General features: G+C 33.3%; 1 protein-coding gene across 1 annotated transcript in view; it reads right to left on the bottom strand.

Moving 5' to 3' along the window:
* Window positions 1-13,667, bottom strand: part of LOC129945690 (uncharacterized protein K02A2.6-like) — an 85,029-nt gene extending 71,362 nt beyond the window's left edge. The window contains exons 1-4 of the mRNA XM_056055551.1: window positions 12,488-13,667; window positions 9,748-12,297; window positions 8,498-8,566; window positions 8,310-8,444 (exon numbers count right to left, since the gene is read on the bottom strand). Coding sequence (XP_055911526.1) covers window positions 8,310-8,444; window positions 8,498-8,566; window positions 9,748-12,297; window positions 12,488-13,667 — 3,934 coding nt within the window. The remainder of the gene's footprint in view (window positions 1-8,309; window positions 8,445-8,497; window positions 8,567-9,747; window positions 12,298-12,487) is intronic.
* Window positions 13,668-14,351: the final 684 nt, after the last annotated feature.

Here is a 14,351-nt window from a genome sequence, read left to right as displayed (position 1 = left end):
TTTTGCCGCCTCTGCCTTGATACTCACAAAAGCCCCATCGACATCACGCTGAGTTGTTTCGATTATGTCAATGTTAGCGCCAAATGCTAGCAATTGGACAGACTTTTGAAAGATAGTGCCTCTAGTGTTGACGTGGGAGTTCTGCATTATTCTTTCAGGTATTATGTTTAAAAAATCGCATAACAGCGTATCACCTTGTCTTAAGCCTTTATGGAGCAAAATTTTTACTTCATCTTAACCTGGTTGGTTTTCTTCGTCTATAATGAGTGGATCATCTTACCTGACAGGGGAATTCAGGCCACGCCCCCGTTATACAGTCTGCAGAAATATTCTTTCCATATCCTCAGCATTGACTGCTGTTCCCCTAGGATGTTTCCCTTTTCGTCTTTGCTTTTAAATTACGTATCACCTGCTCAAAACACTTTCGAACTTCATCACTGCTTTTTAATCTTTTAACATCTTCGTTTATCATTCACTCTCTTTTTGCTTCTAAAAGGAACCTCTCTCTTCTTCTGCTTATAAAGTGCATTAGCAGCTCTTGTCCTTCTATGCAGCACAATTGTCCTTCTATATGCGAAATTCCTCATCAAACCAGTATTGTTGGCTGTTTGAAAACCAGTACGTCAACGTCGATCGCAATATGGCTAATATAGAGTCGGTTACCACTTCTTATTAGTTTTTTGTTGTTTCTGCAGGTTTCGTGTTTTTTTTTTTTTTTAATTGTTAAATTTAACTGAAAATTACCAACCCGTGAAGTGATGGTTAGTACGTTCGACTGTAGTGCCAGAGATCTTGGGTTTAAACCCTGCCTCTTGCGAGGACTTGACAAATCCTCCAAGAGTAATTGTTGTCATGAAAAGTGCTTTCTTAAATTATACGTTCGTTCGAATTCGGTTGTCTATCTCTGACAACTGGATATCTTTCACCCTTAAACGGTAACTTCACCTCGGAACGCCCGTTAGGTAAACGTGTTGTGTGTCGCTCAAAATGATTGTCGCAAGCATTGTTTTCTTCAGTAGCTTGCTTCTGAAAAGGTATCTCCTCCATCTCCCAAAACTTCTCCAACTTCGAACTCAGGTCAGTAATTTGAACGAAGATTCGAACTTGCTCAGGAATTTTGGCTGAAACTTTCCCTAACACAACCCACCCCAGTTCTTTGTTTTGTGCTATAGGTCCATCTCCATTTTCTGAACGTCTTATTTCTGGAAGGAGTATTTCGGCGTAAACTTTACTACCGAGCAGTAAATCTATGGGTGTAGGCTCATAGAGATGTGGATTTTAATTTGAGAAGTTTTGCCGCTTCAGTGATGAAGGACCTTTCTGACCCTGTATCGATCAGAGCACGTAGAAGACGTAACTTACCATCTGCTGCCCGTACCTTTACTACCGCTGTGGCCATGAGCATCTGGTGTGCGTAACCACTTTGTCATGTAGCGCAGAATGGTGTTTTTGTTGATAAAGCTTGCAACAAGATGCCCGTAGGACGAACAATTTTCACATATCTTGAGTCTGGAAACAATTTCTTGTTAACCTTTTAAATCCATGTTGAGGTGTTGCTCTTGTCTGCCTTTTTGGATGGCTGTTTGATGACCTGCTTTGCATGCATGACTTTTGTCTTAGCTGGTTGTGCCCGTAGCTGTCTCACGAGATAAAGGAGTTTGACCAAAAAGCGATGGCATTTGAGTGTGAACAAGAACGCGCTTATGATCGTATTGATCCTTCAACAAATCCCAAGCCTTATCGTAACTGGAGGTCTCCACAGAAAAATTCTGCAAAAACCGATTTGCATCACCAGTCAAGCACGAATGCAAGAAATGAAGCTTATCGATGTCTTCAATACTCTTGTTGTTATGGATAAGAGCCTGAAACCTGTCGTGGAATGCACGCAAGGTAGTATATGAACCATCGAATTTTAGCAAATCGATTCGTGGAAGTCTTATCCCCGTTTACGTCGATGGTGCAGTTATATTACTGGGCGGAGCCCCTAGGATTGGAGGTTCGCAACGATTGATGACGGTTTTCGATTGTTTCCACCAGCTTTGCGCGATTTTCGAGGTACAAATATTTCGTTGATGTGCTCTTCAACTTTCATTACTTTTTCCAGCATACCCAATGATGTCTTCATTATAAGTTTTTGCCTAAAGAACATCTTCCTAACTTGCTTAGATGAGCTGAATCATAGGCTTTTACCTTACGGTCTTTTGGAGACTTTTTAAAATTAATAAGATCCCTTATTACCTTAGCTAACAGATCTTTTTGTAGATGACTACTACTGATGCTGCTGCTACTGCTGTCGACGACGACGTCACGTTGATGATCGATGATAATGTAGATTTGTCAGTATCTTTGCTATACACTTTGTTCAAATTAGTTTTAAGTCAAATTGAAGTCAAATTAATTAGTTTTAAGTTAATTTGTTAAAGACCAATTTGTGATTAAAAACGATTTTTGCTATCTTTTCAAAAATTTAAGATTTAGCTTCTAACTAATTTTATGTTATGAGAAATATTGTTTTTAACATTCATTAAAATTTTGAGAAAAATCGAATTGACAGTTAGAAAAAAAATAAAAACCTAACTAAAAATTAATAAAAGTTTTCGACTCAAATATCTTTTCATAAATTTACAAAAATCAAACAGTCCGTTTTTTCAAAAAAAAAAAACTCAAAAAATAGTACGCAAATTTACTAAAAATTGATGTTTGGTTCCCGGTATCTCGTGAACAGTAGAAGATATTGACTTCAAATTAATTTCATTCATCCAATTTGTATTTATTTGCATAAGACATACAAACTTTTAAGAAATGCTACTAAAATTGGTTAACTACTAAAAATATCTTTAACAAAAACAGATTTCAGTGTGGGTCGTAACCCAGCCTCTTTTTTTTAAATTGCTATAATTAAAAAAAAAAAAACACTTAATTTTCATGAAAGTCATTTCTGCCTCTTTTGTGTTATTATCTGTGTTGCAAAACTTATTGGAAGTCGATATCCTTACCTGCTAGTTCTTGAGATATGCACGACGAAAAAAGCTAACCGAAGGTACTGATGTACGAACGAACGAACGTACGAAGTACACACGGACACACATCTTTTATTTAGATTAAATGGACCTAGAAACTTCGAGATATTTGTAATTTTCAAATCGAGACGATAGTTATAACTTTGCAAATAAATTTAAAACCCTTACTAAGGTTCAAAGTAGGAGTGCAGTAGTCAGTGTCTGGTATATGTGTTTCATAAAACTCAAAAAATACACTTAAATTAAATATTTGTACTTCTTTACAGATTGTAAACACAAAAATGCTTCGAAAACGGTTTAACTTTTCGAGAATCTCAACAAAAAACAACTCAAACTTGATATATTTTTAAACTTCTAGATGCTAGTTTTCTATAATTTTTTTTTCTATAGCATTTTAAAGTGAAATAAAATGACTTACCCATTTCAATTCATAATTTCAAAAATTCAGTCAAATGACTTCAAAAATTCACTTATTACTTACACCATCACTACCAGTGCTGTCGTTGAAAAATTTCAAGAGTAGTATTTTTCTAGCATTTTGGGGAGTATTTTCTTAAATTGAGGAGCCAAACAAAAAAACAACAAACACATGCTTGGCGCATGTACAAAATTCAAAACTGAAAATAATAATGTCCAAATTCGAAATCAATTGGCCTACTGCGAAGGTTAATGTTCCGAAAACAGACAAATAGAAGGATGTAATGTCGTACCAAATTTTGACTTTCACTGCTCAAAGGCCAACATTTTAAAATAATATAGTTAAAATAAATAATTTTAATTCATCACTTTTTGTTTATTAAATAAGAAATTGACAGTTGAAATTAGATTTTACATCAACATACATGTTTGAATATTCATGAACAAATAAAATTCATTGTTGTAAATTCGATGTTTCATATTTTCAGTTACAAACATTAAAGGGCCAATTAAAACTATCATTGAAATTTGAATCAATATTTGACGGTGTTTTCCTTTGATTGCAAATGAAAATTATATACTCATCCATTGGAAACCACAAAGAATTTTTTGTTTGAGAAAAAAAGTGTAATTGTGCATTTATTTTTCCCTACAAATTTATGTTTCTATTTTCCGGACGGAAATTCATTTTCCTGAACAGCTGATACTTTATGTTCAAAAGTGAAACGAATCGTTCCACTGATTTGTGTTTCAATTTCACACGATTCCAATGATAGATTTCTGTCAGTAAAATTTTGTCGGTGGATTTCAATCGGGAAATTTTGTCAATGACAGAAATGTTTAAGGATAGCTATAAACGACCTGTCAAAGAATTTCCAATGTTTGTTTTCAATGATGAAAACCAATGATAGCTATAATTGGCGCCTTATAAAATGTTTTGTAATTCTTGATTAAAGTTTTCTATGGCTCCCATTTTTCGGTGAAATTGTTGATAAGAAGTTCCTTAGCAGTTAGTAAGGCATTCACCGTTTCCACCTTGAGTGAATTTCTTTTTTATCTTTTATAAGTCTAACATCTTTCTGCACTACTATTGGGACAAACTGATTGATTTTAATTTTTGGTTTTTATTGTAAACCAAATACAAATTTCTTTTACGTTTTATTTTGGGGAGTAGTTTTCGTTCGTGGGTAGTAGAGTAGCAGTTGACTCTGAAAGGAGTAAAATACTACTATAGTAGCAAGAACGACAGCAGTGATCACTACCGACCGCGCGAGACGCAAGGAATACAAAATATCACTAAAATCTTGAGACCTTCCTTTTTAAATTTACTTAATAAACACTTTAATAATTTCGTTTACTTTTTTACCGCACAATACAAATACATACATTTAAAACAATGTACATATGCTTTTTGTTAAACAAACTACTCATCAAAATCAAAAAGCCCAAATTCACATTTAAATATTCAAATTAGACCGCCAACAAAAATTAACGACGAATTCTGAAAACCGACGGACCAATCAAAAACCGAGCTACGTGATGAATGAAAAAAAGGAATTGTTTCCACATTTTATAAAACGAAAAAACATTTAACTCCGGAATTAGTTTATACAAATATTTTTAAACAAACTTGAACTTTAACACTTACTTAACATTTTCTTTCAATTTTTTTTCGGCACATTGAAAATTGATTATTTAATTAATTATTGTTTGCTTATTCGAGAACAAGGCGACGAGAGCACCAGATATTCACAAACTGAAACAAAGAGAACAAAGATAAAGAAGGTGAACTTGCTGAATATGTCATGGCGATGGCATTGTTACAATTACAATGAACTTACAAATTGTAAACTCTGCGCTTACAAGAGTGGATTGGAAAAATGAGTCGAAAATAAATTCAGATGAATGAAAGATTGATTTGGCATTGGAATTGTAGTAAAAGGATTGTAATTGACAAAATATTTTTGTGGCTACAAGGAAAAACAACATAAGTCACTTTTTGTAGTTTTTCAGGAGAGCAATTTGAAAGTTTGCTTTGCGCTCACAAAAAAGATATGCAACATATTAAAAAAGTAAAAAGGCAGGAATATGCAGGATAATAATAATTATTATTTTTAAAATTGTCAATGGTCAGGAATGTCAAACCTACCGAGAAGCATGTGAAGCTCGGCGACTGTTAGAAAATGACAATCATTGGGATGAAACTATGGAGGAAGCTGTACAATGCCGATCGCCAGATAAAATCAGGGAACTTTACGCTACGCTTTTATCTTCTTGCGGTCTTTCTAACCTTCAAACTCTTTGGAATAAGTTCAAAGAATACATGGCTGAAGATATTTTACATCAACTGCAGCAAGTACACACAGATATTACTTTCATTGAACATGTCTACAATAAAACGCTAATTATGATGGCAAACAAGGTTTTTACGATGGTTGGAAAAAAATTAGATGATTTTGGAATGTCCAGCCCTCGACGAGACAATGTGGATGATTTTGATAATGAAATTGCACAAGTAGCTAGACTGCAACATCAAGTGGCAGAATTAGTCCCTCAATTACTTCCAGAGCAAAATCATGTTTTCCATCAAGTTTTACGTAAAATAGATTTCGGTAGTGGTGGACTCTTCTTTCTTTTGAATTCAGAATTGTTTATTTTGTTACGGTGAAATATATTTTAACATTTGTTGTTGCATTTCAATATGTATATATTAAGGTGTTGAAACTTCATTGTCTGTAGATAGTAATTTTTAAAAATTGTTGATCTCAGCCAAGCAATAAAATTTAGTTATTATATTGGGCGGTGTGAATAAAAACGAGTATGACGAGTATTTACTTACAAGTAAAGTGTAACGAGTATTTAAACTCGAAGTAAACCGATGTGAATAAAGCGTCGAGTTTACTTGTGACCGTGTACTCGTCAAGCCGAGGGTTTACTAGCAAGTATTTACTCGCGAGACAACTGAATTCACAAAAAAGGCAAGTAAATACTTGTAGCGCCACACAGACTACGCATCATTTACTGTTGTGACTTGTTCTGTTTTCGCCTAACGTTCTGTTGTCGCCTAAACTGAGCCATCTTTCGTGTACAAGTACGACTGCAAGTCTGGGGTCGGGTTGACTTGCGAGTAGACGAATATTTACTTGCTACAGAAGTATTTACTTGCGTTTATTCACACCAAAATTGGCATTTTTCCGGGTTTTACTAGCCTCTCAAGTATTTACTCGCGAGTAAGAGTAAATACTTGTTTTATTCACTTCAATTTTGGCGTTTACTTGTAATTTTGATATGTTCAAGTATTTACTTGTCCTACTCGTTTTTATTCACACCGCCCATTGACTCATTTCTATTATTATACCCTTTGTCTCTCATACTTATTTAATTTCTCCACTGCGGGCGAAGCCGCGGGTAAAAAGCTAGTAAATAATGTTTTATTTAAGAAATTAACACTTATTAATAATTAAAAATATATTTGTTTTCATTCATTATTATTTTCATCATCGCTGCCATATTCATCTGGTGTCAATGTCAACAACTAAACTTCTATAGAACCCGTGAAACTGGGGATCATAAAATACAGTAAAAAGAGTAGATCTTGTGTTTTTTCCTTGGAAATCGGGGGGACATTTTGAATTATTTTAATGTCAGATGTCCACGTTTTTTAAGTTTATTGTCTTGAACGGCTCATTTTCATCCAGTGAGTTTTTGTAGAACAAAGAACCAAACTTATTTTTTTTGTACCGAAGCCACCTAAAATCCCGATAAGAATATTTCTCCCATCTGTGTTCACTTTTCGCTAAGTGAACTTTTCTTTTAAGGATGCTGCAAAGTCGAGAAAATTTGGCTGCTTCATATCAATGACCTCAAACAGATTCTTGTCTCTTAAACTGGATATTAAGTTTTGGCAGTCTCTGGGATGATAAATCTTAGCTGAGGTGTTCTTTTTTTTCTCTCAATGACAAAATGGTCGACATCGACATCATATTCCAGGAATTTGTGGTCTATTATTTCCAGTTGTTCAATATTAGATAAAGCTGTTATGAACGTACAGCTCACATGGGAATTTCGTAGCTTATCACACGTTCCACACATATCAAGCTGGGGTCGCTTTATTTTTAAGTTGAGATCATGAAAAACTTGAGTATATTTGGACAAGCTCACTCTTCAGTTTTCAAAAAATAGAGATCATACATTTAAGATATTGTTAAACCAGGCTGTAGGTATTTCTTTGATGTATCCCGTCGCGTATAGTGGCTCTCCTCTTGTTTTAATGGGGATAGTGCATTCAAAGGTCTCAAACGTCCCCTTTTATCCTTTAAGAATGTGCAAGGTGCTTTCATCCTGCTTCTAATAATTGTTCTGATGAAACCATTTGTTTCGGCAAAACATCCCAAAAAGCACTTTTTGCACACCAGGATCTTTTCACCCGAAAGTTCAATAATGTACTCACAAGTCAGTTGTCGGTTTTTCTGCTTTTCTCTAGTTTTTTTCGTTCTTGAAAAAGATTTTTCATTCAAAGTAATCAAGAAATTGATGTACGATAGAGTGCTCTTTTATTATAACTGCCTAAAGCCCAGTAATTATTAAATAATTGATTTTGAAGATTTATTTTGGTAGAGCAATCGTTTCGGCATGAAGACAATGGATTAAGTTTTCTGGCCAGAACATTTTTATCTTTTTTCGTAGTGTAAGGTAAGTCTTTGTTTCTTTGTTGTTGGCGATATCTTTTTGCTTCTTTTTTCTTTATATTTGAATGTCCAGCAATATTTTTGCTTTTATTCATCTCGAAGTTATTCACATACTCTGGTGAAACATTCATAACCACCGCTGCATCATCAGAAACCTTATCAACTTAGTTTTCGAGAATCTTACCCCAATGCTCCATACTTTCATCATCACAAGAACTTGTTTGATAATCCGGATCTTCAATTGAATCATCTGAGTCTTCCCAAATAGAACGTTTTAATCTATTCAAATCAAGAGTATGATCTATGTTAGCAATACAAGCTAAGAGCATTAATCAAAACAAACATATTAACGATTTCACAGTTTGATCTCACATCCCGAAGGTCCGTTCGATTGTACATTTACATTTACTGAAGGAGTAGTGTTAGGATCATCGAATGCATCTAAAACATAATAAACAAAATTAAACAAAAAATAGTGGAAGACGCAGCATAATATATAGGTTTTCTTTTTAATTCTTTCAAAATAAAAAGTTAAGTTTATATAAACATACAGTTCTTTTAAGAGAAAAAAATAATAACAAAGACACAAGTATACTTATTTTCAATGATTTTAGTAACGGTCTTTTGGGACAACAGCATAAATTCACTTGTGTTGAGTATTATCGTAAGGAAGGAATAAGGAAAAACTACACAAATCAAGTTATTTTCGTATAACACAGAATTTTTGTTTGGAAAAAGGACACAAGTCGACTTATGTTCGCAAAATAAATGATTACAGTTTTGGAAAAAGAGCATATGTCTACTTATGTGTGTATTGATCTCATTTTCAATTATATGGAAACATGGAAGATTTTATAATTTTACAAAAGAAATATTGAATGAAAAAAAAATATGCAACGAAAGTACACTGTAGTATAAATCAAATTAAAGATTAAAACGTTCTTTAGTCACAATATAAGTATTCTTTATTAGGCTTGATGTTGCTAGTTACAAAGACAATGTGTGACTGAAACTACTTAAACTAACTTAATAACTAATTAACCTAGAAGAGTGAGAAAGACATATAATTCATACAACATCTGCCTTTTGAAATTCATTACACAAATTGTTGCTATTCATAAAGTAAAAATAATAATCAATAAAACTGAAAAATAAACTTAACTAACTTCATGTCAATATTACAATTTTTATTTTTATTTTATTAAACTCAATTTACATTTTTCTTTTCATTATCTTTTTTTTTTTTTTTTTTTTTACTTATTGGTAAGTAGAGTAAATTTTATTTAATTTAATTAACAATTTTCTTCATTTTTCTTTTTATATTTTTACATTAATTAAGTAAAATTTAAAAAATAAAATAAATAATTTTAGCTTCATTTAAAGAGTGGTAATAGCAAGTCAATTTCGATTATTTCAATATTTCAATTATTTGATGTGATCTCTTGGATATGTAAACCTCTTAGGCGGAGTTGTTTTTCTGCCGAACCTAGTTGTGCTTGAGGAAGGCAGAATTTCCTCTGTGGGTAAGATTTCCTCAACCTCATTCGGAGCAGGAGTTGGATTTGATACTATTTCAGATTTTGTTTCCATTATATGTTGCCTATTTCGTCTATAAGTGTTACCTTGGTTATCTTCAATAATATAAGACTTAGGCTCTTGGCATTTATTTATAACTATACCAGGAGTCCAATACGACGTAGGAGTTTTCTTATAGTGTACTTTTTGTCCTTTATTTAATGGTTTTAGAGATTTAGACGTTTTATCGTATAAAGCTTTTGATTTTTCATTATTATTTTTTAATTCTTTTTCGACTTCTTGACAGTCTATTGATTTTGGAAGATAATTTTCTGACATTGCAGGTATTTTGGTTCGAAGCTTTCGCGACATAAGAAGTTCTGAGGGTGAAGGAAGGTTGCCTTTGGAAATTGTTCTATAATGTAACAAAGATACATACGGATCTGTACCTGATTCTTTACACTTTATCAAAAGTTTTTTAATGGTTTGTATTGAGCGTTCCGCTAAACCATTAGAACGTGGAAGATAAGGACTTGAAGTAATGTGCTCGATTTGCCAATCATGACAAAAGTTTTTGAAATGTTCAGAGTTATAGGGAGGACCGTTATCTGAAATCATTATTTGAGGAATCCCATGACGGGCAAAAATGGCTTTGAGCTTGCTTATGACGAATTGACTGCTATAACCAGAGTTTAAGTTCTCAATTTCTATGTATTTTGACCAATAGTCAACCACAAGCAAATATATTTGCTTGTTAAATTCAAACAAATCTGTACCAACTTTGTACCAGGGAATTGGTTGAATTTCATGCGGTTGTAAAGGTTCTTTGGGCTGAGATGAACGATGGCGCATGCATGTTTCACAATCGGTTACAATGTTTTGAATATCATTGTTAATATTTGGCCAGAAAACGATGTCTTTTGCGAGACCTTGACATCTTTGAATACCTAAGTGTCCTTCATGAATAAGTTTCAAAACTTCTTTTCTCATTGAAGATGAAATAACTATACGATTGGACTTTAACAAAATATCATCAATGACATGCAACTCGTCTTTGATCTTATAATAAGGCATGCATTCTTTAATAACAGATTTTTTATCATTTGGCCAACCGATTTTTATGTATTTTTTAACCTTTGAAAAAATATCGTCATTATTGCTAGCTTCTTTGATTTTTTGTAACCTTTCTTGCGAAACAGACAACATTGAAATCAATAAATTGCAATGAAGTGTTAAATCATTGTCAAACTCAGTTAGTGTTTTTTCTGACAATGGCGCTCTGGAAAGTGTGTCAGCGGTGTACATATATTTTCCAGGCTTGTAAACTACCTGCAAATCATAAGACTGTAAACGAAGCATAAATCTTTGAAGACGAGCGGGGACTTTATATAATGCTCTTGTAAACAATGGAACGAGCGGTTTATGATCAGTCTCGACAATGACACGCTTTCCATAAATATATTGATGGAATTTGATACACCCAAATAGAATGGCAAATAGCTCTTTCTCAATTTGAGCATAATTTTGTTGACTCGATGTCAGAGTTGCTGAAGCATAAGCGATTGGGCTATTATCGTGCGATATTACTGCACCTACCGCACCTTTTGACGCATCGACTGAGAGTGTTATAATTTTGTTAGGGTCATAAAAGGTTAAAATTGGAGCAGTAGATATAAGAGTTTTAAGCATGTTAAATTCTTTTTCATGTGCATCAGTCCAATGCCATGCTACCTCTTTCTTTAAAAGTTGACGAAGATTAATATTTTGAACTGACAAGTCTTTTACAAAACTACCTAAATAAGTAACCATGCCTAGAAATCTTTGTAATTCAGAGACGGACGTAGGACGGGACATTTCACAAATGGCTTTGACTTTTGAGTCATCTGGACGGACACCATGCTGATTAAAAATATAGCCAATAAACTTGACCTCATTTAAACAGATTTTAGATTTTTCTTTATTGAATTTCAGACCAATCTCTCGAGCTCTTTGTAAAACTTTTTGTAAAATTATATTATGTTCTTCTAACGTAGCGGCATGCAAAAAAAAATCATCAATGTATATTTCAACACCATCTATATCACTAAAATGTTTAATCATTTCAGCATGAAAGATTTCGGGTGCTGCGTTGATTCCAAAAGGAAGACGTAAGAAACGATATCTTCCAAATGGAGTAATAAATGTACACAATTTGGAAGACTCGTCATCTAATGGAATAACCCAGAATCCTGAATTCGCATCTAGCGTGCTGAAATATTTTGAACCACTTAATTTGGATTTTATCTCGTCAATATTTGGAAAAACAAAATGTGCTCTGAGAATGGCTTTGTTTAAATTTCTTGGGTCAAGACAAATTCTTAATTTTCCATTTGCTTTTTTGACTAAAACTATTGAATTGACCCACTCTGTAGGTTCTTCGACTTTAAGAATCACTTTTAAATTTTCCATACGGTCTAATTCTTCTTTAAGCAAATCTTTTAGAGCAAACGGAATTTTACGCGGGCAATCGATTGTAGGAGTTATATTTGTTTGGAGTTTCAAATGACATTTATTTTTTAATAACCCTAGACCACTAAACACTTCACTATAATTTTCTAAAATTGATTTGCAACTAACACTCTTTGAAGAATTTATATCTAATACATTTTTAGAATAAGCTGAAAATTTAGAATTAGATTTATTAATGCATGCAAGTTTTATTTCATCTACCTTATTAATTAATTTAAGTTTAATGCATGAGTCTAGTCCTAGAACTGCATGACACTTCAGGTCCAAGATATGAAATAGAATCAAATATTGTTTATCTTTGTAAAAACAATCCAACATTGAACAGCCGATGACGGGTACCTAGTTGTTCTCCACTGAATGTCATTACCCGAGTTGATGATGATGTTAACTGTACAGAAGAGCAGCGTATTTGATTGAATTGATACAGCGACATAACGTTTGCTTGTGCTCCGGTATCAATTTGGCAATCGATGACGTGGCCCATTGTCTTCAGTGAGATTATCCATATGTTCTTTGGAGTTTTTATGCTTTGCTCTAAAGATCCCAAAAACAAAGCATTATCTTCGCCGTCTCCTTCATCAGCATCTACGTTGCGTACATATGCACTTTTAGAGTTTGTTGTTTTATTGAAACGGCACATCTTTGAGAAGTGATTGTGTTTTTTGCATGTATTACATTTTACACCAATTGCAGGGCATCGGTAGCGGTGGTGTTCTCCGCAGCGGGGGCAATTTTTTTGTGTTGAATTTGATGAATAACTGTTAGGATTTTGATTGTATTGGGCATTTGGTTTTGATTTTTGTGTATTTTGAGTGTGACTGTATTTGTTAGAGCGAAAACTGTTTGACTGACTATTGGAATTTTTTTTGGCGGGAAACCGCTTTATGACATTGATTGTGTTAGTTAATTCACATTGTTGTAATTGTTTTGTATGGTCTTTTGTAACTTCTAACGTTTTAGCAATATCAAGCGCTTTTTGAAGTTTTATATTACCTTCATTCAAGAGGCGCTCTTTTATGTTGGTCCAATTATTATTTAATCCGCACACAAAAATATCTCTTACCAAATCTTCTCGAATGGTATCGAATTCACAGGAAAGACTTAAATTCTTAAGTGCCGTAACATATTCATCTATTGTTTCGCCAACTCGTTGGTTCCTCGTGAAGAACTTGTGCCTTTCCATAGCAATGTTGACTTTTGGCAAGAAATACGATTTTAACCTCTCTACAAGTTCATCGAATTTGACTGTATCAAGATTCAGATCAAATGAATGAAAAATTTCGAGAGACTCTGGGCCCATGTGGTGAAGGAGTAGAGCCACCTTTCTTTGATCTGACTGAGAATCTAAGCTGGAAGCACGAAGAAATATTTGAAAATGTGCATACCAATTTTTCCACGCTACTGGCATATTTGTCGATTTCAAGTCCAGTGGCAAAATTGACGTCGTGAACGTCGACATATATGATAGCGAATCATGAGCACTTGATCTGGGCGGTAGCGTTGGTGGTGGCTGTGTCATTTTTTTTTTTTTTAGTTTTTATAGACTTTTCTTTTTTTTTTTAATTAATTTGTATAGACTTTATATTTTTTGACTTATTATTACTTTTTTTTTTTTTTTTTAGACTTTTTATTTTAAGCACATCTGACACCATGTAGTATAAATCAAATTAAAGATTAAAACGTTCTTTAGTCACAATATAAGTATTCTTTATTAGGCTTGATGTTGCTAGTTACAAAGACAATGTGTGACTGACACTACTTAAACTAACTTAATAACTAATTAACCTAGAAGAGTGAGAAAGACATATAATTTATACAACATACACTAAATGAAATACAAAATAAATCTTTTTTAAGTTTCAAATCTTTCTTTTTCTTCGCTAATAAGTAAACTCCTACTTGCCTTAAAAAAAAAACGAGCATCTAAACTCGTTGGAATTCCCAGCTGAGGACTGGACCATTTCATCTATTGCCCTTATAAGAATAAGTGCACACATGTCAAATGGATTTAGCGAATTGCCAAAAATTAAAGCAGCTTTAGCAGCAGGGATTTAAACTTAATTAAGTGTAAAATTTTAAAATTGTTTAAAATTAGGTAAATCATCTTTAAAGCTTAGTAAATAGTTAAAAATGGCTTAAATATTCTGCTGAATCGTTTAAAACTTTTGCGCCAGTAACTTTCTTTCTTCTTCTAATACTTAAG

This window comes from Eupeodes corollae, chromosome 1, assembly GCF_945859685.1.
Source record: "Eupeodes corollae chromosome 1, idEupCoro1.1, whole genome shotgun sequence".
NCBI lineage: Eukaryota > Metazoa > Arthropoda > Insecta > Diptera > Syrphidae > Eupeodes > Eupeodes corollae.
This window is presented reverse-complemented; position numbering and strand designations above follow the sequence as displayed.